We start from the raw sequence: 21758 nt of genomic DNA, 5'->3' as shown, positions 1-21758 counted from the left end.
AACTACCGTTTAAAAAGATCTACAGAGCAAAACTGCATCTCATTTCATGAGGTGCAACCTTTTACATCATAAAAACATAAATAGGACTTTAAATAATGGGGGAAAAAACACAAACCTTTGTAGTCAGTATAGGAGACACCAGTTAAGCATCCAAATATAGAAACATAGAATATAGGTGCAGGTGGAGGACATTCGGCCCTTCATTGTGATCATGGCTGATCGTCCCCAATCAATAACCCGTGCCTGCCTTCTCCCCATATCCCTTGACTGCACTAACCCCTAGAGCTCTATCTAACTCTCTCTTAAATCCATCCAGTGATTTGGCCTCCACTGCCCTCTGTGGCAGGGAATTCCACAATTTCACAACTCTCTGGGTGAAAACGTTTTTTCTCACCTCAATCATAAATGGCCTCCCCTTTATTCTAAGACTGTGGCCCCCTAGTTCAGGACTCGCCCAACATTGGGAACATTTTTTCTGCATCTAGCTTGTCCAGTCCTTTTATAATTTTATATTTGTCCCCACAGCTTCACCAGGGATTCAGTGTTGATTCCATCAATGCAGTGGGAGTCAGGCACATGGGTATCCGACCCTGCAGCTTATCTTGTATTTCCGCAATGCAACATGCAAAGGCGGGAGGCAGGTATTTGCTAACCGCAATAAGTGTATTACCAGTCGTTCTCTTCTGAGCAGATGGCAAAGGTTCACAATACTTTGGTCTATTCGTTTGAATGACAATTATATATATTTTACTGCAGTAGATTTATGCCCCTTAATTGCAGTTCATATGGAGAGAGTTAATGTAGAGAGGGAAATGCTTACATAGTTGGAAGGATTAAAATCCTGGATATGAAGTGGCAGGACCAGTTGCTGAGCTACATGGCTAGCCAATACCTCGGGTCAATACCTCGGCAGCGAATGCTGGAAGAAACAATTACCTGGTGTGGTCGGAAGCTGCACTGCTACTTGTGCTGGAACTGGACTCAGTATCGGAACTGCTACGCGGCAGGCTTCGTTCGTTGCGATAGACTCGGAAACTTTCGTTCACAGGTTGGCTGCCTCCATCAAACCCATTCGTCGGCAACCCTGCAAACACAAGCCAGACCTAAAAGATTTGCCACCAAATTCAAAGCAAAACAGTTTTTTTTGTGTCTTTTTCCTCTTATTTGCTGACAGTTCCCAAACAACCACAGCTGTCTTGAAAGTAAATGAATAAGGACAACATCGTCAGATTTTCAAAGATGACCTCAAATTCCATCGTGGTTCCATATTACTAATGCTAAATATACGCACATTTTGCATTTCAAGTTGCGTGAGTCAAGAGCCAGAGTTGCTAAAAATGGAGAACAAAATAGATTTCATAGTACATGGGAAGTTTTGTATTGAGGATTTGGTGAGCATTTGAGTGCTCTTTTTATTAAAAAAAACACTGGAAAATACATATTTTCCTGCCTGCTGCATTTAACGTCAATTTCGGGTGGAATCCAATTGATTCAGTATGGGTATCCTCTTTACTATCACAAGAATGCCATCTTAGCTTTCACTTTTAGGAAGTCAATCTTGTGCAGCAATCTCCATTATTACCCAGGCAGAGACATTAGGGCACTAATTTAGTCCAAATTATAATCAGTTAGCTGTGCAAGTTTAGCTGCACAGGAAGCTCGGCTGAGATAAGCAAAAGTACACTTTGCATGGGAAATACATGCTCTCTGACAAGTAAAGTCAGCTTCACCCTCAGCAGTAGAACCCAATGTGGTGACAGAGCCTCTCCACATTAATCCCTCACATGAGAAATTGGAGGCCAGGTCAAATACTGCCCATGAAACAAAGTACTGCAGCTTCAATAAAAAAGTCCTGGAGAAACAACTCGAATGATGTTCCCCCTTTAGAGACATGGCATTGAAACAGGCCTTTCTGGTCACCAAGTCCACGCCAACCGTCGATAGCCTGTAAACTAGCACTATCCCACGCACAAATATATATACCTTTGGAGTGTGGGAGGAAACAGGAGCACCCAGAGATAACCCACACGGGCACATGGGGAACGTACAAACTCTGTACATTCAGCACCTGTAGTCAGGATCGAACCTGGGTCTGGTGCTGTAAAGCAGCAACTCTACCGTTGCTCCACCGTGCCGCCACTTTTCTATGAATGCAGATTGACATTTTGACTGACTCTTCCACCTGGTTCTTTAGCATTATAAACCCCCGAAACAAAAACGATTTTACCCAGTAATTAACTTCAGAAATGTAACTGTTGAATATGGGAAAACACACTGGTTACACAGCACCTCTTTACCTATGTGTGCGTTGCCCCCGGTTGATTTGTCACTGTCGCTTTCAGAGCTCGTGCTAGGGCTACGACCTCGCTTCCTCGGCTGGTTGCACCGTGACAAAGTTTGTGTCGCTGACGGGTTCTGTAGACTACCGCTCTGATTCTGCGGGACCTGGAATTCACGGTTTTTTGGTGGCCGCCCTGGCCTTTTGGGCAACCCCACACATTTATTTTTGGATTTTGCAGTGAAAAGAAACTTTGTCCGTCTACCGACTTCCGCTGCCGAGGCTGACGAGGAGGTGGTGCCAAGGCCTACAAGAGAAAGATCAAGGCACAATGAGTTGAAGGTTATGGAGTTAAAGCCAAAGCTTTAGTTTAGTTTATTGTCAAGTCTACCGAGGTACAGTGAAAAGCTTTTTTGTTACGTGCTATCCAGTCAGCAAAAATACTATAGATGATTACAATCAATCCGTCCACAGTGTACAGATACAGGATAATGGTAATAACGTTTAGTGCAAGATAAAGTCCAGTAAAGTCCAATTAAAAATAGTCCCAGGGTCTCCAATGAGATAGATGGTAGATCTAGTTGGTGAAAGGATGGTTCAGTTGCCTGATAACAGCTGTGAAGAAACAGTTGCCAAATCTGGAGGTATATGTTTTTACACTTCTGTACCTGCTGCCTGATGGGAGAGGGGAGAAGAGGTGGAGTGAACCTGGTGAGAATCGTCCTTGATTATGCTGGTGGCCTTGCCAAGGCAGCATGAGTGGAGATGGAGTCAATGGAAGGGAGGTTGTTTGACCATTGTAATGAAATTCAAATTATGCAATCAGCTCTAAATTACTAGGGAATGACCTCTAAAAGCTTCCCAGATTCCCATTTGGTGGAATAAAACCACAACATAAACCGTGTGAGTTAACATCCTTGTTTTATATCAGTTTTAAAGTCCGAACCAACTATTTTTAAAGTCCGAACCAACTTATGTTTGTTAAATTCTCTCAGCAGATTCTGATCGATAGATTGGATAATTAAGGGGCGTTTGCATTCATACCTTTTCCAGTCTCGTGACTACTACTTTCCTCAGCAGCGCTATCCGTCTGCCCATCTTTATTCGACGGGTTCAGTCCAGCCGCAGAGCTCCGACCTGGTACGCCATGCCGCTCCGATCCTGCATTTTGTTCTCTATGCTGACCAAGTTTCCGTCGAATCAAAGCAATCTCCTTTCTCAAGAGCTTAGCTCGCCGTGATCGGCCATTGCTCTGTTTAGTGGAGCCTATTGTGTCCAGTTTATTGAGAAGTACCTTCAGCTGTTCCTCCAGTGGCATATGCGATCTGTTCTCAGGGACCAGCAACCGATCCACTTCTGCCAAGACACAGTGACCGTAAAAAGATCAAAGCAAACAAGAGAAATTATTTGTTGAAGGGAGAAAGAGAAAGACCGAGAGGGCATGGCAGCACTGGGCTTTAACTATCAATAGGTTACTAATTATTGTAAAGACATGATTCAGTGACATTAACATATGTTTCATGCTGCCATTAAGCTGGAAATAGTGCAGAGAAGATTTATGACTTTGTTGCCAGGACTCAGGGGCCTGTGTCATAGGGAGAGGTAGCATAGCAAGGACTATTATTCCTTGGAGCATAGGGGGCGGAGGGGCGTTATTAAAGAGGTATATGCTATGATGAGGTCTAGGGGGTGAATGCTTATTCCCAGGTTGGGGGAATTAAGACTGAGAGGGCATAAGTTTAAGGTGAGAGGGGAAATTGGGATCCTGAGGTGCAACAATTTCACACAGAGGGTGGTAAGAACATGGAAGGAGCAGCCAGACGAAGGAGTTGAAGTAGGTACAATAATAACATTTAAAAGACATTTAGACAGGTGCGTGGATATGCAAGATTGAGTGGGATATGGGCAAATATAGGCAAATGGGACCAGCTGAGGTGGGGCATCTTGGTCAGCGTGGATAAGTTGGACAGCAGGCCTTGTTTATGTATCGCATGACTCTAAGCTGAGCTACAAAGATTAATAAAGCAGCAATGCAAGGTCCTTAGCATCTAGTATGGTTTGCATTTCCTTACTATGTAAATATCTTTAATGAAAAATCAATACTACCAGATTTTAAAAAATGAATCATTTTAGATTTCTGAAGATAATGATACAAATCACATCAATCGTCTTTCATTCAAGAAGGCCAATTGCACTATGAACCTCTGTGGAATTCACTTTGTTTTATTTTGATGGTTTCCGTTACAGTTAGCAACCTTTGTTTTTGTAAAGCAATACCTGCTGAGGAACAGTTCTATGGCATTTATTGTGGTTTCTCCAAATGTGAAACTCACTGGTGAAATTTAGCAGGCTCTTCAACCACAGTAACATCAACCTGGAGTTGAACCTTGTTTTTGCATAATCCACATATGTCCTTATCCAGCAGGAAATTATAGACCTTGGCCATCTTCCCAATTCTGGATCAGAATAGTTGTGTTAATTACACATGCCTTCTGTGTCAAGGTTGAAGTCGACATCAGACTGGAAATGAAATCTCTCACACACCTTTGCAGCACCAATGCCATTATGATTGGCATTTTAATTAAATAAATGTGATGAGGTGTCTAAGGTTGTACATTCCTCAAAGACATGACATCTAAAAAAATTCATTAAAATTTAGATTTTGCAAATACACATTGCTTCTATTAATTATATTCCTCCTTTTAAAAAATGATTTCACCTAATGATGTTATAAGTGAGCCATGTTGGTATCAATAATGTAGAAATACGGAACTGCAGATGCTGGTTTACACAAAAGGCCACAAACCGCTGAAGGCAAGAAGAAGGGTCCTAACCCGAAGCGTCGCTTATCCATGTTCTCCAGAGATGCTGCCTGACTGAGTTACTCCAACACTGTGTCCTTTTTCTATCAAGAATATTTCCTTCAACACTAAACCAAGATTTAATGAACAGTTGATTAGAATGAGTGAAGACAAGGAATGCCTGGATTTTGTCTTAATATATGATCTCAGGTTCAGGTTTGAAACATAAAACGTAATCTCAGTGGGGATGATGGTAGAAGGGCTTTGATTGACCTTGTACAAGACGGGGAAGAAAATGCAAACATGTTCTCAGATACCTTTTGCTGATCATTAACATTTGTTGCAAAACAATTTGCACATCAAGATTGATAAGGACAAAATAAGACTATGTTGATAACCTCCACAAGTGAAACTTTAGTCCAGGTCATTTAAGCTTTCCATGGAATGTACATCAACATGAATGAGCACCATCAAAATAGATGTCATTGAATGTCATGCTTTGTTGCCTTTTGCAGATAAGTACCACCTTTCACTGCCAAGAAGGGAAGAAATTGGCCTGATGATTCAAAACTGGGTTACAAATTAAAACTGACAAAAGTGATCTGACAATTGTTAAAGCATCCATTTTTAAAACTCCATCGATATAAATAGACTATTCCTTCCTCACTTACAGAGAGATTTATTTTTAATGTACATTAATTAATGTCATTAATAAGTGCACTTACCTTCTTCCCAGAAAAGTTGACCAGTGTCTTCTGGTGGTACTGGTTCAGGTACATGCATCCCTGTTTCACAATCAAAACTAATTTTCTCTGCCTGCTTGCGAGCGTATTTCAGTACGGCACCTCCTTGGTCTCTTAGCCTAATTGCAGCACGGTAAAATATTGTGTCCTTGGCATTGTATTGTAAGCAGTTGTTCACAATCAAATTAAAATCTTCTTCAAATTGGTCAAACGTCCGATATTGATAGCCTTCAAGCTGCTTTTTCATTGTCTGGAAGTCCATCGGCTTTTTTATGTGATCCAAGTAATCAGGAACCTGATCACAATTTAAAATGAAAATTGATCTGAGAATGCTTTATAACACCTTTTAACATTCAGAACTTCAGAATTGACTCAAAACCCTATCACCAACATTAACTCGCCCACAGGCAACATACCTCTTTTAATGGCACAGGCTCACCAAAGATGTTTCCTGTGTCTTTCTCTTGGAGTTGTTCTAGCGTCTTACGGAGGAGGATAAGGAAGGGAGTCAGCTGTAGCTCCATAGCAAACTGCTGTATCTTGAGCTGAGTTACAACCAAACCAGAAAGATATCAATCGGAAATGGAATTTGTGACGAATAAACGAGGGGCGTCTTTTATTCCTAACACACATTTATTACTTTTATACATGCGTTCAATACCCTTTATCAAGCAGTACACAACTTTGTTATCTGAGTCCTAGATTCCAAGTTAAAAATTTTACTTCTTGTGCAAAATATAAGTAGACATTAAAAAGGTGCTGGAGAAACCAGCACATCGTGCAGCAGCTGTGGAGAGAAACAGAGATAATGCTTCAGGTCAACGACTTCTCATCGGTACTTGTAAAACATTAACTCTGTTTCTTTTCAAAGGTGCTGCTTGACCTGCTGACTATTTCCACCATCTTCTGTTTTGATGTCAGACTTTCACCATTAACGTTTTAATTTTCAAATATATAAATTCATGCTACTTAATTAGTTTTCTAATGCACCATTATGGAAACAAATGCTTGAAAGTCTTAGCACAAAGCACAGATTAATATTAAGTGAATAATATAAAAGAGTTTCCTGGTGTATACCTACATGTTAAAATATTCTTAAAACAATATAGCCCACTGAACTTTCCCTACCTATTTTGGAAGAGTGCCTAAATAAAAGACTCCACTTTCCTATCACCATCATATCCACATATTCAAATCAAAACCCTGTATTTTAGGCAATGCTTAAAGAGAACTTGGTAGACATATTGAGGTACATGACAGATACAATAACAAAATTAAAATTGTGTAAATGTAACACCAGGGTGTAAGCTGGCGTACAGCAGACATATCTTTGGAATTTAAGAAAACGTGCAGAGCTTGCCAATTTAGCTGTTGAACACCCTGCTTCCAATCTCATTGTTATTATTGGGAGCAAGGAGGATGCCTTAACATGGCCCTTCGGCTTCACATCAATGCAAGTTATGTAATTGAAAGATTGGTCAGTGATTAATTTTGTGGAAACATATTCATACAGAGAGGAGAAACATGAAATGAATATGGATTCACATGTTCACTCTTTGGTTGGCTGCTCCAAACCTGTCTCCAAGGACTTACTTACAAACTGCTGTTCTCATCAAATAGTTTAAAATGAATCCTGATTCGTAATACAGAACACCGCCGTATGACAGTCCCCTTGGACACAAAACAAATTCTGAATATATTTTTTACTTTCTTTCCTGGATATAATCATGAAATAATTTGATGCAAAATTCACCCCACAGCTGCAGACTTGGCAATATGAAAGAGAAATGAGTAGAAAATATTAACTGCCAAAGATAATGAAGCAATAATGCCAGACTGGGGGAGGAGGCATTTTTACTTTTTACCCTCAGCCAACCTGCCATCCCAGCCAGTTACTGATACAAATACTCGCCAAGCACTGCAAAAAATGGTCTATCGTGATCCTTATGCAATTCATGGGTCTCCCTCCAATCTCATCATCTAATCCTGTCAATTTATCCCACTATTTATTTCTCACTCATTGAGCTCATTTCTCCTCAAGTTTGCTTACATTATTTCTCCCAACTATTCCTTGCGGAAACGTTTCATTTGCTCATTCTGGGTAGGGAAATATTCTGAAATGTCACCTTCAACTTAATATGTACACTGTATAATGTATTTACGGCCTCTAGTTTCCTATACAACTTTGCCTGGACCTGTTCTTTCAAAGTCGTCTCTGACAGCCTTTTATTGATGAATACATCTTTACAATATTCAGACATGAGCAGCATTAGACAGAATTGACCACGGGTCCAACTACCCACAGTTTATTCATCCTGAAGCTGGATGTTTAATCCATGAACATATACTTTAACTTAAATCTAAAATGAAACTAAACACACACCACGATAGCCAACATTTATAACCTAGCACCCCCACGGGCAGATTTGAAATGAAATTTTAAGAGTGTCTAACCTCCTCACGCTTTAGCTTTTCCCTTTTCCGGATTAACTCCACCAGGAGCCGAGCTCTTTCTAAGTCATGACGCAGTCGCTGCCACGATTTCAGCTGCTCTTTCAGTGCACAATTTTTCTCCTCTGATTCTCTCTAAAATTAAAAAGGAAAGAGTTTTAAAGGCTTTCTCGCTTCTTGTGCAAGCAAACAAATGGATAAGTGGAGCATAAATTGGTTTAAGCATACTTTAGTTGCTGTGGGGGAGTGGATAGTGGTCAGAGGAGGGGAGAGGCAAGAGGAGGGGGGGAAGGGAGTGTTAAGCATGGTCATTTCCATTTGAACCATTACTGGCTTTGGAGTGGGATTGAGTGGAAGACAACTCAAATCCCATATTTGTTGTAATTTAGGATCAAACGTTTTTGTTTGTTAATGTAATATTGATAATGGTAAAACGACATTATCAACTCTAAATGCAGGGCAGCCAAAATAGCCTATCCAAATGCCCAATTTATTCCATCCTTATTCGATTTTCTAACTGGCGGTGCCAGCTAACAAGTATATGTTTGCTCCATATGTACATAAAGTCCTGTCATACCTGTTCTGCATTTCGCTGAGACTGCAAGTGGGACTGTAACCGCCGAAGGAGTGGAACACCATTTCTTGACTGTCGTTTCAAAGTCCAATAGCTGTGAAGTCGCTGCATGAATTGGCTCTTACGTTGAATCGATAGTCGACCTGTGATCTTACTTAATCTATACATAAAGGTCAAGATGCAATGCTGTTTATTTCTATTAATAACGACATCCTGTCTTAATATATGACAGCATAATTAGCACAAGAAATAACATAATAGAATTAACAACGTATCAGTGAGATTTTATAATAAAGCCTAAAATTAGAACCTTCATCTTAACCAGTAGGGTGGCACAGTAGTAAAGTAGCTGCCTTACAGTTTGTACATTCTCCCTATGTCAGCGTGGGCATTCTCCAGGTGCTCCAGTTTTCTGCCACATTCGAAAGACGTAAGAGTTAAGGTTAATTAGTTTCTGCAAGTTGCCCCGAGTGTGTAAGATAGAACCAGTGTGTGGGGATTGCTGGTCGACGCGGACTCGGTAGGCCAAAGGGCCCGTTTCCACGCTGATTCTCTAAACTAAACTAGATTGGTAGAACAATAGGATAAACAAATGTGAAAGATCAAGTTGTTCATTTCGTGTGATGCGTGACCATAAAGGTGAACTAGCTACTGATTATGCAGATGTGCCACTTTCAGAAAAAGGTGACTTCATACGCTCAAAATCTCACCACAGATGCTGGGTATTTTAAACTTAAGCACTTATTTAATTCTGAAATTAAAAAAAACTGGTTTCAGAAATGTCAACAATGAAAATATCAGATTTCCATCCAAATTCATATGGTTCACCAATGTCCTCCAGGAAAAGTAATCTTCCATCCACACAGTTTGTTCCCCGCACCCCGCAACCATCAGACTGAAGAAAGATCCCAACCCGAAATGTCACATATTCATGTTCTCCTGAGATGCTGCCTAACCCGCTGAATTATTCCAGCACTTTGTGTCTTTTTCTGTAACCCAGCATCTGTATTTCCTTGCATCCACATCTTCCATCCTTACCCTGTCTGGTTCTTGACCCCTAATTTGGTTAACCTTCAACTGCCTCCTCAGATCAGAGACAATTCAGGCTAACTAAAACAGCATTAGCATTGCCAGTGTTTAAGAAGGAACTGCAGATGCTGGAGAATCGAAGGTACACAAAAAAGCTGGAGAAACTCAGCGGGTGCAGCAGCATCTATGGAGCGAAGGAAATAGGCAACGTCTCGGGCCGAAACGTTGCCTATTTCCTTCGCTCCATAGATGCTGCTGCACCCGCTGAGTTTCGCCAGCTTTTTTGTGTACCTTCAGCATTGCCAGTGTTGTCTATACCCTGAGAATGAATAAAAAGGCTTGGGCCCCATACTAAATCCTAATATCTGAAATTCATTCGCTACCTTTCCTGAAAAACTATTTCAAAGAAACGTGTTAGAAACACAAAACACCGTGGATGCTGGTAACTAGCATTACAAAGAAAAAACACGAGAACCATTTAACAGTACAAGTCGCATCAATGGAGAGAGAAAGACTGTAAACATTTCAGAAGACCATCAAAACTGGAAAAAGTGAAGCAAGAACATTTTTAAAAGATGGTAATTTGGTTAAACCAGAGCAAAACATACATTTGCCACATCTGCGCCCGAGATGTCCTCATTCTTTAGGCAACGGAGGTTCCCCTCTTCCATTATATACGACTCTCACTAGGGTCTCCTCGATATCCTGCGGCTCCGCTCTAGCTCCCCTTCCCCCATTCGTAACAAGGACAGAGTCCTCCTTGTCCTCACCTTCCACCCCATCAGCCGTCACATACAGCATATAATCCTCCAACATTTTTGCCGCCTCCAACAGGATCCCACCACTGGCCACATCTTCCCATTTCCACCCCTTTCTGCTTTCCGCAGAGACCGTTCCCTCCACAACGCCCTGGTCAACTTGTCCCTTCCCACCCAAACCACCCCCTCCCCAGGTACTTTCCTCTGCAACCGCAGGAGATACACCTGTCCCTTTACCTCCTCTCTCGACTCCATCCAAGAACCCCAACAGTCTTTTCAGTTGAGGCACATGTTCACTTGCACCTCACCCAACCTCATCTACTGTATCTGCTGTTCCAGGTGTCAACTCCAGTATATCGGCGAGACCAAGCTCAGGCTCGACGATCGTTTCGCTGAACACCTCCGCTCAGTCTGCCTTAACCTACCTGATCTCCCGGTTGCTCAGCACTTTACCTCCCTCCTCCCATTCCCAATCTGAATATTCTGTCCTGGGCCTCCTCCATTGTCAGAGTGAGGCACAGCACAAATTGGAGGAACAGCACCTCAAATTTTGCTCGGGTAGCTTACATCCCAGTGGTATGAACATTGACTTCTCTAACTTCAAATAGACCTTGCTTTCCCGCTCTCTCTTTCCCCTCCTCCTCCCACTTTTCCCACCAGTCTCACTGTCTCCGACTACATTCTATCTCTGTCCCGTCCACTCCCCTGACATCAGTCTGAAGAAGGGTCTCGGCCCGAAACGTCACCCATCCCTTCTCTCCAGAGATGCTGCCTGTCCCACTGAGTTACTCCAGCATTTTGTGTCTACCACAGAGAATGACAAGGCCATTGGGGAGTATCGTTGAATGGAGACCTTGGGAGACAAGTACATTGATCCTCTGAAAGTGACGACACAGGCAGACATGGTAATGAAGACAACATATGGTGTGCTTGGCAGGGCCGAGGCAGTGAGTACAAGAATTGGTATGACATGTTTGTTGTACGACTTTGGTTTGGCTGCACATGGAGCACTGTGAGTACTTCTGGTTATCACGCTGCAGGAAAGATGTGCTTAAGCTAGAGATGGTACAGAAAAATATTGCCTGGATTGGAGGGGTCGAATTATGTCCCATTGTCGGAGTATCTAAAATCAGAGGGCGTAGGATTACGGTGAGAGGGCAGAGGTTTATACAGTTATACAGTTTAGTTTAATGTCACGTCAAAAGCTTTTGTTGCGTGCTAACCAGTCAACGGGAAGAGAATACATGATTACAATCGAGCCATTCACAGTGTATAAGAAATGTTGCTGTAGGAATAGAGATTTAAGAGTGTGGAGCGATTGTAATATGCAATTGTAGATCTGCTTCTGTGGCTAACACGCAAATAGTCGCCTGGGTTGGGCACCATAAAAGGATCTAAGGGGAACATTTTTCAGTGTAGTTGGTATCTGGAATAAGGAGATTGTGGAGGCAGGAACAATAAAAACAATTAAGAGGCAATTGGACATGTACATACATGAATGAGCAAAGCGGAGATGGATTTAGATTAAATGAAGGAATAGGTAGGCATGATGGTTGACATAGTTGCACTAGGCCAAAGTTGGCCTATGCTGTATTCTATGAGCGATCAACCCTAATGCCCTGACGAGGAGGAAGAGGGTGGGCAAGGAGAAGAAGAATGATTAACGATTAAGAAGAATGAAAAGCAGAACATTAGTCAAGCATGATTTCCCCTTCGTAAATCCATGCTGACTCGGACCGATCCTGCTACCCAAATGTGCCGCTATTTCATCTTTTATAATGGACTCCAGCATCTTCCCCACCACTGATGTCAGGATATAATTCCCTGTTTTCTCTCCCGCCTTCCCTAAAAAATGGGATAACATTAGCTACCCTCCAATCCACAGGAACTGTTCCTGAATCTATAGAACATTGGAAAATGATCACCAATGCGTCGTCGATTTCTGGAGCCGCTTCCTGGGATGCAGACCATCAGGCCCTGGGGATTTATCAGCCTTCAGTCCCATCAGTCTGCCCAACACCATTTCCTGCCTGATGTGAATTTCCTTCAGTTCCTCCGTCACCCTAGATCAGGGGTGGGGAACCGTTTCATGTTGGAATGCCACTTTAAGTTAGCTGTAATCTAATAAAGCCGCATCCAAGAAACTTCCATTAGATATACTTCAAAATGTACATTATTTTGTTAAAATAGCCCTCATGACTTACTAATATTTTAATTGTGTCCGTCAATCAGGGAGGATTATTTTGTTGAATATTTCGCTGAAACATATTAATAAAATTAAAAGGATTTGTTCTACAAAATTTGATTCATTCAAAAGGCTGCACTTAAAGGCCTAGAAGGCCACAGGTTCCCCACCCCTGCCCTAGATCCTCTGGCCACCACTATATCAGGGAGATTGTTTGTGTCTTCCTTAGTGAAGAAAGATCAAAAGTACTTGTTCAGTTCATCTGCCGTTTCCTTGTTCCCCATAATAAATTTACCTTGTTCAGTCTTCCAAGGGTCCAACTTTGGTCTTAACTAATTTTTTCCTCTTCACATACCTAAAGAACCTTTTACTATCCTCCTTTATATTCTTAGCTAGCTTATCTTCGTACCTCATCTTTTCTCCACGTATTGCTTTTTTACATATCTTCTGTTGCTCTTTAAAAGTTACCCAATCCTCTGGTTTCCCGCTCATCTTTGCTATGTTATACTTCTTTTTATACGGTCCCTGACTTGGCTTGTCAGCCACGGTCAGCCCTTACTCCCCTTGGAATCTTTCTTCCACTTTGGAATGAACTGATCCTGCACCATCTGTATTATTCCCAGAAATACCTGCCATTGTTCTTCCACTGTCATCCTTGCTTGGATATCTTTCCAGTCAACTTTGGCCAGCTCCTCCCTCATGGCTCCATAGTCCCCTTTGTTAGACTGTAATAATGACACTTCTGAATTTCCCTTCTCCCTCGCAAATTGTAGATTAAAACTTATCATGTTATGGTCACTACCTCCTAAAGGCTCCTTTACCTCAAGTTCCCTAATCAAATCCTGTTCATTGCACAACATTAAATCCAGAATTGCCTGGATTCGTAAATCCATGCTGACTCGGACCGATCCTACTACTGCTATCCAAATGTGCCGCTTAAAAGTATTACATTTTACAATGTCCACATCTATGTGATGTTGGATCCAAAATTTGAAATTTATTCCAAGTAGAGATACATTATTTTTTTAAAGATATGTTTTGGGCTCATGCACACTGAAGTGTAACAGTAGAAATGCTTGGAATTTTAGTACACTTTGTTCTATTAAATTTCTGACAATTGATAGGAAAACTTCCAACATAATTGGAGCTTTTCCAATTATGCCTTTTCTCATTGAAATAGTGTGGAAGACCCAGAGAGTAAATTGTCACAATAGTACCTGCCAAGTTTGTGCTTGAACCGATTTTCATTCTAATTCACGAACAAAGTAAGCTTGAATCAATTGTACAAACTATGCATCCCTTTTCGTCATACTTCTTTCCATCATTTTTTAAAATGTCAAATCAGCAAAAACATCTTAACAATTTCCAATGCAACTATTTGGCAATTGGAACCATTAACAGAATAATAAAAAGAGACTCAAAACCCTGGACATGCGGGTATGTAGGTTAATTGGCCCTCTGCAAATTGCCCTTCATGTGTAGGGTAGGAAGGAACTGCAGATGCTGGTTTACACCTTAGATACACACAAAATGATGGAGTAACTCAGCGGGTCGGGCAGCATCTTTGGAAAACATGGATAGGTAGGTGCTCCTATCCATGTTCTCCAGAGATGCTGCCCGACCCGCTGAGTTACTCAAGGACTTTGTGTCTTTTTTTTTGTAAACCTGCATCAGCAGTTCCTTGCTTCAACATGATAATCAGTATGGAGTCTGTCACCACCATCTTCCAGGGCAACTACATTTGGGTAAATAAAGAATCAGCATTAATGTTAAAATTAAGTTGCATCTGCAGTTGTGATCATGACACGAGCCATTGTATTACCAAAAGATGACATTCTGTCTGCAAAACTGGAAATCTTGCACTAAATCATAAACAGGTTGAGTTTGAGCCTATCAGATAATTTCACGTTTTTTCTGAAATGTTCTCCAATTCTTTTTGAGGTTGAAAGTATAATTATTGGGAGCCTTAGTGAAGAAAGATCAAAAAGCACCTGTTCAGTTCGTCTGCCATTTCCGGGATAATTATATTTAAAAACACAGGAACAGGAATGGCCCATTTAGCCCCTCAAGCCTTCCAACAAGACCAAGGGTGTCTTACGTTTTCTGCATTTCTTTTCATAAAATAGTTAACAATCGTTTATCTCAGATTTAAATATAAAAAAATACTTGCCATTTGTAGAAAATAGGTCCAAATGTTACCATGTCTTGGGGTCAAGAATGCTTTCTTACTTTAGTCTTGGAGGACCTGTTTTTGATTTTTAAACCGTATTCCTTCATCCATATCTACCCTATCAGTTCCCCTCAACCTTTTGGAAATTTCAATCTAATCTTTCAATCCTCCGAACACCACAGAATACAGCACTTATTTCTCTCACAATTAACATGAGTTCCAGGCATCATCCCAGAAAATCAGTGCCACGCTTGCTCCCAGGCCAAAGTATCCCTTCCTTACCTGTGGCTTTGCAGAACTGCTCAGGGTATTCCTGATGTGGACCAAATCAAACTTGGCAAGTAAGAAGTGTAGGAAGGAACTGCAGATGCTGGTTTATACTGAAGATAAACACAAAGTGCTGGAGTAACTCAGCAGGTCAGGCAGTATCTCCGGAGAAAAGGAAAAGGTGGTGTTTTGGGTCGGAACCCTTCTTTCTCAGGGTCTGAAGAAGGGTTCCAATCTGAAACGTCACCTATTCCTTTTCTCCAGAGATGCTGCCTGACCCGCTGAGTCATTCCAGCACAATGTATCCTTTTTTGAAAACCAGCATCTGCAGTTCCTTGTGTTCAAGAAGGAACTGCAGATGCTGGAAGATCGAAGGTACACAAAAATGCTGGAGAAACTCAGCGGGTGCAGCAGCATCTATGGAGTGAAGGAAATAGGCGACGTTTCGGGCCAAAACCCTTCTTCAGACAGTTTCTGCAGTTCCTTGTTTCTGCTTCTTTAAGTTTGCTACTTTATGCTACTTCATTCACTTTTACTCGATTCATTTCCCTACAATGTGAGAGCTACAATGTTTCAATGCCAATCACACTCCACTTTAACTGAGCACACGTCAAACTATCATGGCTGTCATCGATCTTTGAATTATTAACCTCAACCTACACTTTACTATATATTGATAATTCTTTTGTGTCAGTGTTTTGTTTTAAATCAATCTCAAGTATGTGTCACGTCTCAGGTTAGAGAGGATGAAAGTGGAAACTAGCTGCACGAAAGCTGCATAAATGAGAAGCCACTTTTGCTGCACGACTTAGGGTTATGGATATTTAAATTGGTTTTGCTAAGATTGTGTTGTTACTCAAAGGAAGATTACACTGCCTGCAGGAAGTCATTACTTTCAGAAAGAAAGACAATTCTTTCATCAAATACGTGTTTTTAAGACTATTACAGAGACGATGGAAAGGCAAATGTCACTTAGCACTTCAATTTTTTTTTAACTAACCTGCAGGTAGAACTAAACATCAAGCTGATTGGTATTTTTTTTGTTTGAGAGGAAATGTGTAGTATAGGGTGTTGGTCACATTTGCCAGGATCTTACAAGAGTGGTAGAACAGGCTTATTCTTCCTATTTTCCTATTCGCCCATGTTCTCCAAAGTATTTGACTGCCTCCTGAATAATTGTTTTTTTTTTAATGTGTTTACATACAAAACATTATGCAGGACTACTTAATACATTCATTAGATTGCGCTAATCTAAAGAATAGGGAATAACTGTACATAGTGAAACAAAATAGAGCTGCAAACTATTTAAGCAAGATGCATGCAGCAGATGATTAGGAAATACATGGCTAAACGACTTGCTAAAAACTGTGCAGTCTGCCTTTAGGCGAGTAAAAAGCACTTAATCTATTGAAAAGTATCCAAACGCCCATAACCAAACACATTCAAATAGAAAACCACCGAATCAAACACGAGGTCTCAAACTTCGCCAACGTGCAAACTAATATCATAGTGGAGCACTATAAAGTATGCTCCAAAATAGTCTTTAATTTTGTTAGTCCATGAGGAGAACCTTACTAGTGCTGCTAATGTTATCATGTCTCAAAGCAAGACAGTTGCTTTACCCATATCTGCAACCTGTCCATTGTCAGGATGCTCTCAACATCACTCTCAATCAGGCTGGTCTATCGAAGCTCAATATTATAATTCTAAGTAATATGAAAAAAAGAATCACACATGCAAGATAGCAGAGGGCTGCCAGTGGAATTAAAAGTACAGCATTCAAGTTAAATGGCATTCAATCAAAGTAAACGTGGGTAGGAAGGGCGGGTGGGAACCTTCATCCTCTCATGAACTCGCCCACTAAAGCACGTCAAGTTTCATTAGACCAAAACAAAGTTAACACAGCACTTTTCCTGGTGCAGATGAAATGAGTCGGACAAGAAAATGAACCATTGTTTCTCAGCATTCACTGGATTTACCTTATGGAAATACAAAGTCCACAGCAAATGTAAAACAAATGTTTAAACCTCACCCAATGGATAATGAATTTACAGACAGTAGCCGACCCAACAATGACATACTATCTCCAACCCGCCTCCATCTGTTTCAAAGAACCCACGAGGAACTGTGAAATCAGGTTTCTCATGTACTGTCCTACTGGGCCAAATTCTATATTTAACAAAGATTATCAGCAGACCAAAAATATATATTTTTTTATGACACCCTTGCTCATCAAAAATCTGACAAACTCTGCCATAAAAATACCCAATGACGACCTCCACTATCTATGAACAATTAACATTATAGATTCAACCATTACTTCAGAGTTTCTAAGAGCAAGTCATTTCAATTATGTGTTACCATAGGCCTTAGCCTATGAAAGTTATACACCTCTTCTTAAATAAATGCTTAATTTCTTGCACAACGCATGCTATAAAATTTCACTTTGCCATCAAATAAAATTGTTTAGTTTAAAGTATCCAAAATATCCAAAGCAGAGCCTAATCAAACAGAACCCGAGCCTGAGCTACAGGAGGACATTTGGTCCAAACTTTTCTCAATTGAAGTTTCAAAAATATCAAAAAAGGAAAAGGTGGAAAAGGTATGGAATAAAATATAACACAGGTCCACAGTAGCAGGAAGCACGGCCTCGGAAATCATAAAGGCCTGAAGCAATGGAGACATGGTAATAGATAGGTGAGAGCTTTAAAAGCAAATATGGCACCAATTTCACACAGTCTGATTCAGAATAAGAAAAAAATTACTGTCAGATGATGCCAGGATAGTGATGAAATCAGTGGCTAGTGATTGAAATTCAAAGGCAATGATATTGTTTTTCCCATTACTTAGGGGAAACCAGTTCATTACATTTTAACTGTCAGATAAGATCTCTAGTAACTTTGTATTGAGGAAGGTTTGGCAGAGGTAACAGCAAGATAGAGTTATGTCAGCACATACCACATGTTTTCAGATGCTATTGCCTTGGGTAGATTGTTGTGGGCCACCGAAAATAACAAGGCAACAGTAGGGAACAAAACCATTGCAGGTAATTGTTCGCCTGAAACTTTATATATTTTGGAAGGAATTGCAGATGCTGGTTTATGCCTAAGATGGGCAAAAAATACTGGAGTAACTCATCGGGACAGGCAGCATCTCTGGATAGAAGGAATAGGTGACGCTTCGGACCCTCAGTCTGAAGAAGTGTCTCAACCCAAAACATCACCCATTCCTTCTGTCCAGAGATGCTGCCTGTCATTCCACATTCCCACATTCTTTGTAACGGCTGCTATTAGCAAATCTTAGCTAAGATTCAAAATAAAAATTGCATTTGTTCACAGAACACAACCTCCATTCCACAATCTATCTTTGCATTGTCACTTTACATCACAATTGAGTACAAGTTAGACATAAATGCTGGAGAAACTCAGCGGGTGAGGCAGCATCTATGGGGCGAAGGAAATAGGCAACGTTTTGGGTCGAGATCCTTCTTCAGACTGATGTGAGGGAGGGGGGCGGGAAGAAGAAAGGAAGATGCGTGTCAACCTTCGATTTTCCAGCATCTGCAGTTCCTTCTTAAACATTTTGTCTACTCGAAATCTCCTCAGGGCATGCCTACTTTGAAGAAGTTCTCCTCCTCTCTCTGAAGACCCACTGTCTCTCTCTGCCTCTTCCTTTCTTCTTCCCCCCCTCCACCCTCACATCAGTCTGAAGAAGGGTCTCGACCCGAAACATTGCCTATTTCCTTCGCTCCATAGATGCTGCCTCACCCGCTGAGTTTCTCCAGCATTTTTGTCTACCTTCGATTTTCCAGCATCTGCAGTTCCTTCTTAAACACTGAGTACAAGTTCATCTGTCAGGTACAAATCAAGTGTGCACGTTCTAAAAGGCTTACCTATGAGGTGGAATACAGGGCACTGAAACCACAGGTGCTGCAGCCCGTTTCTCCGCTAGGATCTTCCGCGCCTTCTTCATTTTTAACCTCGATTTAGCTTTGGCTTTTTTCACTTTCTCGGAATTGGGTCCTTTCCCATCCTCTCCTTCATCATCATCCTCATCCTCACCCTCGCTGTGGGAAAGAGCAGGGGTCTTGCGCATGGATCCAGGCGGCGTGTGGATGTCACAGTATGCCGTTTTCCGCACACTGAACGAGGTACCATTTGCGCCCGTTTCCCGCACAGGCTCCATCTTCATGTAGAGTCCCGCCTGCTGTGCACAGGTTACATGGAATGCTGTGTAGCAGTTGGCTTTATGACATTGAATGCATGCTCCTGATCCTCGCTGTTTACAGATATAACAAGTCAGCTTCCAGCGTGCTGGTGGGATGTGCTCAATACTGTCAATTGGCTCCAGGAAAACAGTGTTTGCAAAGCAGACTTCTGGGATCCACAGAGCGCAGACCACATGTGCCCAGCGCCCATCATCTGTCTGCTTAAATGCACCTCCCTTGTTGGGACATAAGGCACAGTCCACTGCTCTTGATGGTGACTGCAGACACCTACGGCAGAGCCATTGTCCCTCAGGGATGTAGGGAACCCCATAGCACTCTTGGTGAACAGCCAAGTTACACATGTCGCAGAAAAGAATGACATTGCTGTTCTGGCATTCACCATCATTACAAATACAACAAACAGCATCTTCATCAATCAATGTATTTGGGTCTCCCTTGTTGTGACTTTCAAAGTAGGATTCCTTCTCCAGCCGATCCATGAGATACTCAAACACCTCCTGCGGGATAAAGTTCACACCTTCAATTTTCCTTTTCTCATTCATTATGTCGAGCCACACATAATCCTCCTCATCCATGTCATATTCAACTTCCTCATCCAGTTCCTCCACCGACTTTTCAATATAGCGATAATATGACAATGGTCGAGGAGGGGCGTCTGACGCACTGTGGTCAATCTCACGGTAGATCACCTCAGGCAGCTTGGTGGCAGAAGCGGGGGTGTTATGGCAAGAGTCTTTGCGCTTGTCTTTGTTTTTATGCTTGTTGGCTTTTGGGGTTACAGTCAATGTCTCTGCGTTCTCCTTGTTACTGTTGCATTCAACAATATCCTCCGCTGTGGTGTCATCTTCAGATAGGACCTCCAGATTATCAAAAATGCTAATCCTGTGCAGGCGTCCTTCAATGTCCACTTCTACCAAGCGCTGTGCCTGAGCATATGTCAGCATCTCCCGGCTCGGTGACTGAGAGATCTCCGACGGGTTTGGAGACTGCTGCGTGCCTGTCCGTGAGTTCCGACCCTTCTTCTTGGGTTTGCGCACTGGGGTCTGCTGAGCGGGGTTGTCATGATCGTAATGGTACAAGTGGTACTCAATGCCACTGTAACTTTTGTAGATTTTCCGACAGCTCTCCACGGGGCACTCGTATGGAGGCTTGGTAGCTCGCAGGTTGTGACAAAATGTTTTCACATCAAAGTCCAGACCCATCCTGCTATTCCTGAAAAGAGAAACAAAGACCCATGAACTACAGCTACGTTACATTTGTTGACAGGAGAGTTTCACTTAACAGGCAATTTTAACATTGTCGCACAGATTGTGCCACCAGGGGAGAAGATTCTGACTGGTTGTGGAAAATCCTGGAGAATAATTTCTGGCCCACTTTGACATACATTGTTCTCAGCCTGCATCAATTAACACCAATGGAGTGTCTCTGGAGAGAGAAAGAATTACCATTTCAAGCCAAAGACATTTAGACCCAAGGCATTAACTCTGTTTGCCTTTCCACAGAAATGGCATAGCCCGCTGAGCTTTTCCAGCACTTACCGTTTTTTAATTCATTTCTGCTTGTTGGATGACTTCAACATTATTGAAGTCATGAGTGAGATTTTTGTCTCAATAAGAATTAATTTTCAATCACAATAATTTGTCAGATTTAAAAGTTCAGTTGAGAATTCTAAAACATGCAATGAAACATGGCCCAATATGAACAATCAGCTACTTTTTATAATATTTGTGGCTACATTTTCTAAAACAGACGCGTCTTTATTTTTGTATAGAAATTTGTGACACGTTTTTCTACTTCAGCAATATGCCTTGAATTGAACTTGTCTCCTAACTTCTTAATAATGTTCGGGGGTGAGTGATGAATTTATCATTATTCCTAAGCATAATAATATTATAAAAAAAACATTCTCAGGAATAGTCAGTGAAACACGGATTTGCATCAAGCAATCAAGTTTGGTCTTCCTGAGCTGGGTTGGTGGGAAATTATAAACTGAGGGCGTGCTGCATGATCACAGTGTCAGACTGGGAAAGCAGCCGAACAGCAGCTGCACGCTATTCATAGATCAATTCTGTTCAAATGCCAACTTGATGAGTCACAAAGCAAAGCACCAAAGCAACCAACAGTATGGCTCTGTCTCACCTCTGACAGCACCCACCACCCACATGCCAAGAGTGCCATCTGCAAATATCGTGGAGACATACAGAGCCCTCCATAATGCTTGGGACAAAGACCCATCATTTATTTATTTGCCTCTGTACTCCACAATTTGAGATT

At 41.6% G+C, this 21758-nt stretch overlaps 1 protein-coding gene across 2 annotated transcripts in view; it reads right to left on the bottom strand.

The window, feature by feature from the left end:
- The window catches only part of brpf1 (bromodomain and PHD finger containing, 1), a 46232-nt gene that overhangs the window by 15742 nt on the left and 8732 nt on the right, over window positions 1-21758 (bottom strand). For both annotated transcript variants that reach the window (XR_008724771.1, XM_055648120.1), the window contains exons 3-10: window positions 19149-20696; window positions 8851-9007; window positions 8277-8408; window positions 6239-6367; window positions 5805-6117; window positions 3323-3634; window positions 2298-2585; window positions 937-1084 (exon numbers count right to left, since the gene is read on the bottom strand). Coding sequence is in view for 1 of the 2 variants with exons in the window: in XM_055648120.1 (XP_055504095.1) it covers window positions 937-1084; window positions 2298-2585; window positions 3323-3634; window positions 5805-6117; window positions 6239-6367; window positions 8277-8408; window positions 8851-9007; window positions 19149-20696 (3027 nt within the window). In the remaining variant the exon portion in view is untranslated. The remainder of the gene's footprint in view (window positions 1-936; window positions 1085-2297; window positions 2586-3322; window positions 3635-5804; window positions 6118-6238; window positions 6368-8276; window positions 8409-8850; window positions 9008-19148; window positions 20697-21758) is intronic.

This window comes from Leucoraja erinacea, chromosome 16 (assembly GCF_028641065.1).
Source record: "Leucoraja erinacea ecotype New England chromosome 16, Leri_hhj_1, whole genome shotgun sequence".
Classification (NCBI taxonomy): Eukaryota; Metazoa; Chordata; class Chondrichthyes; order Rajiformes; family Rajidae; genus Leucoraja; species Leucoraja erinaceus.
This window is presented reverse-complemented; position numbering and strand designations above follow the sequence as displayed.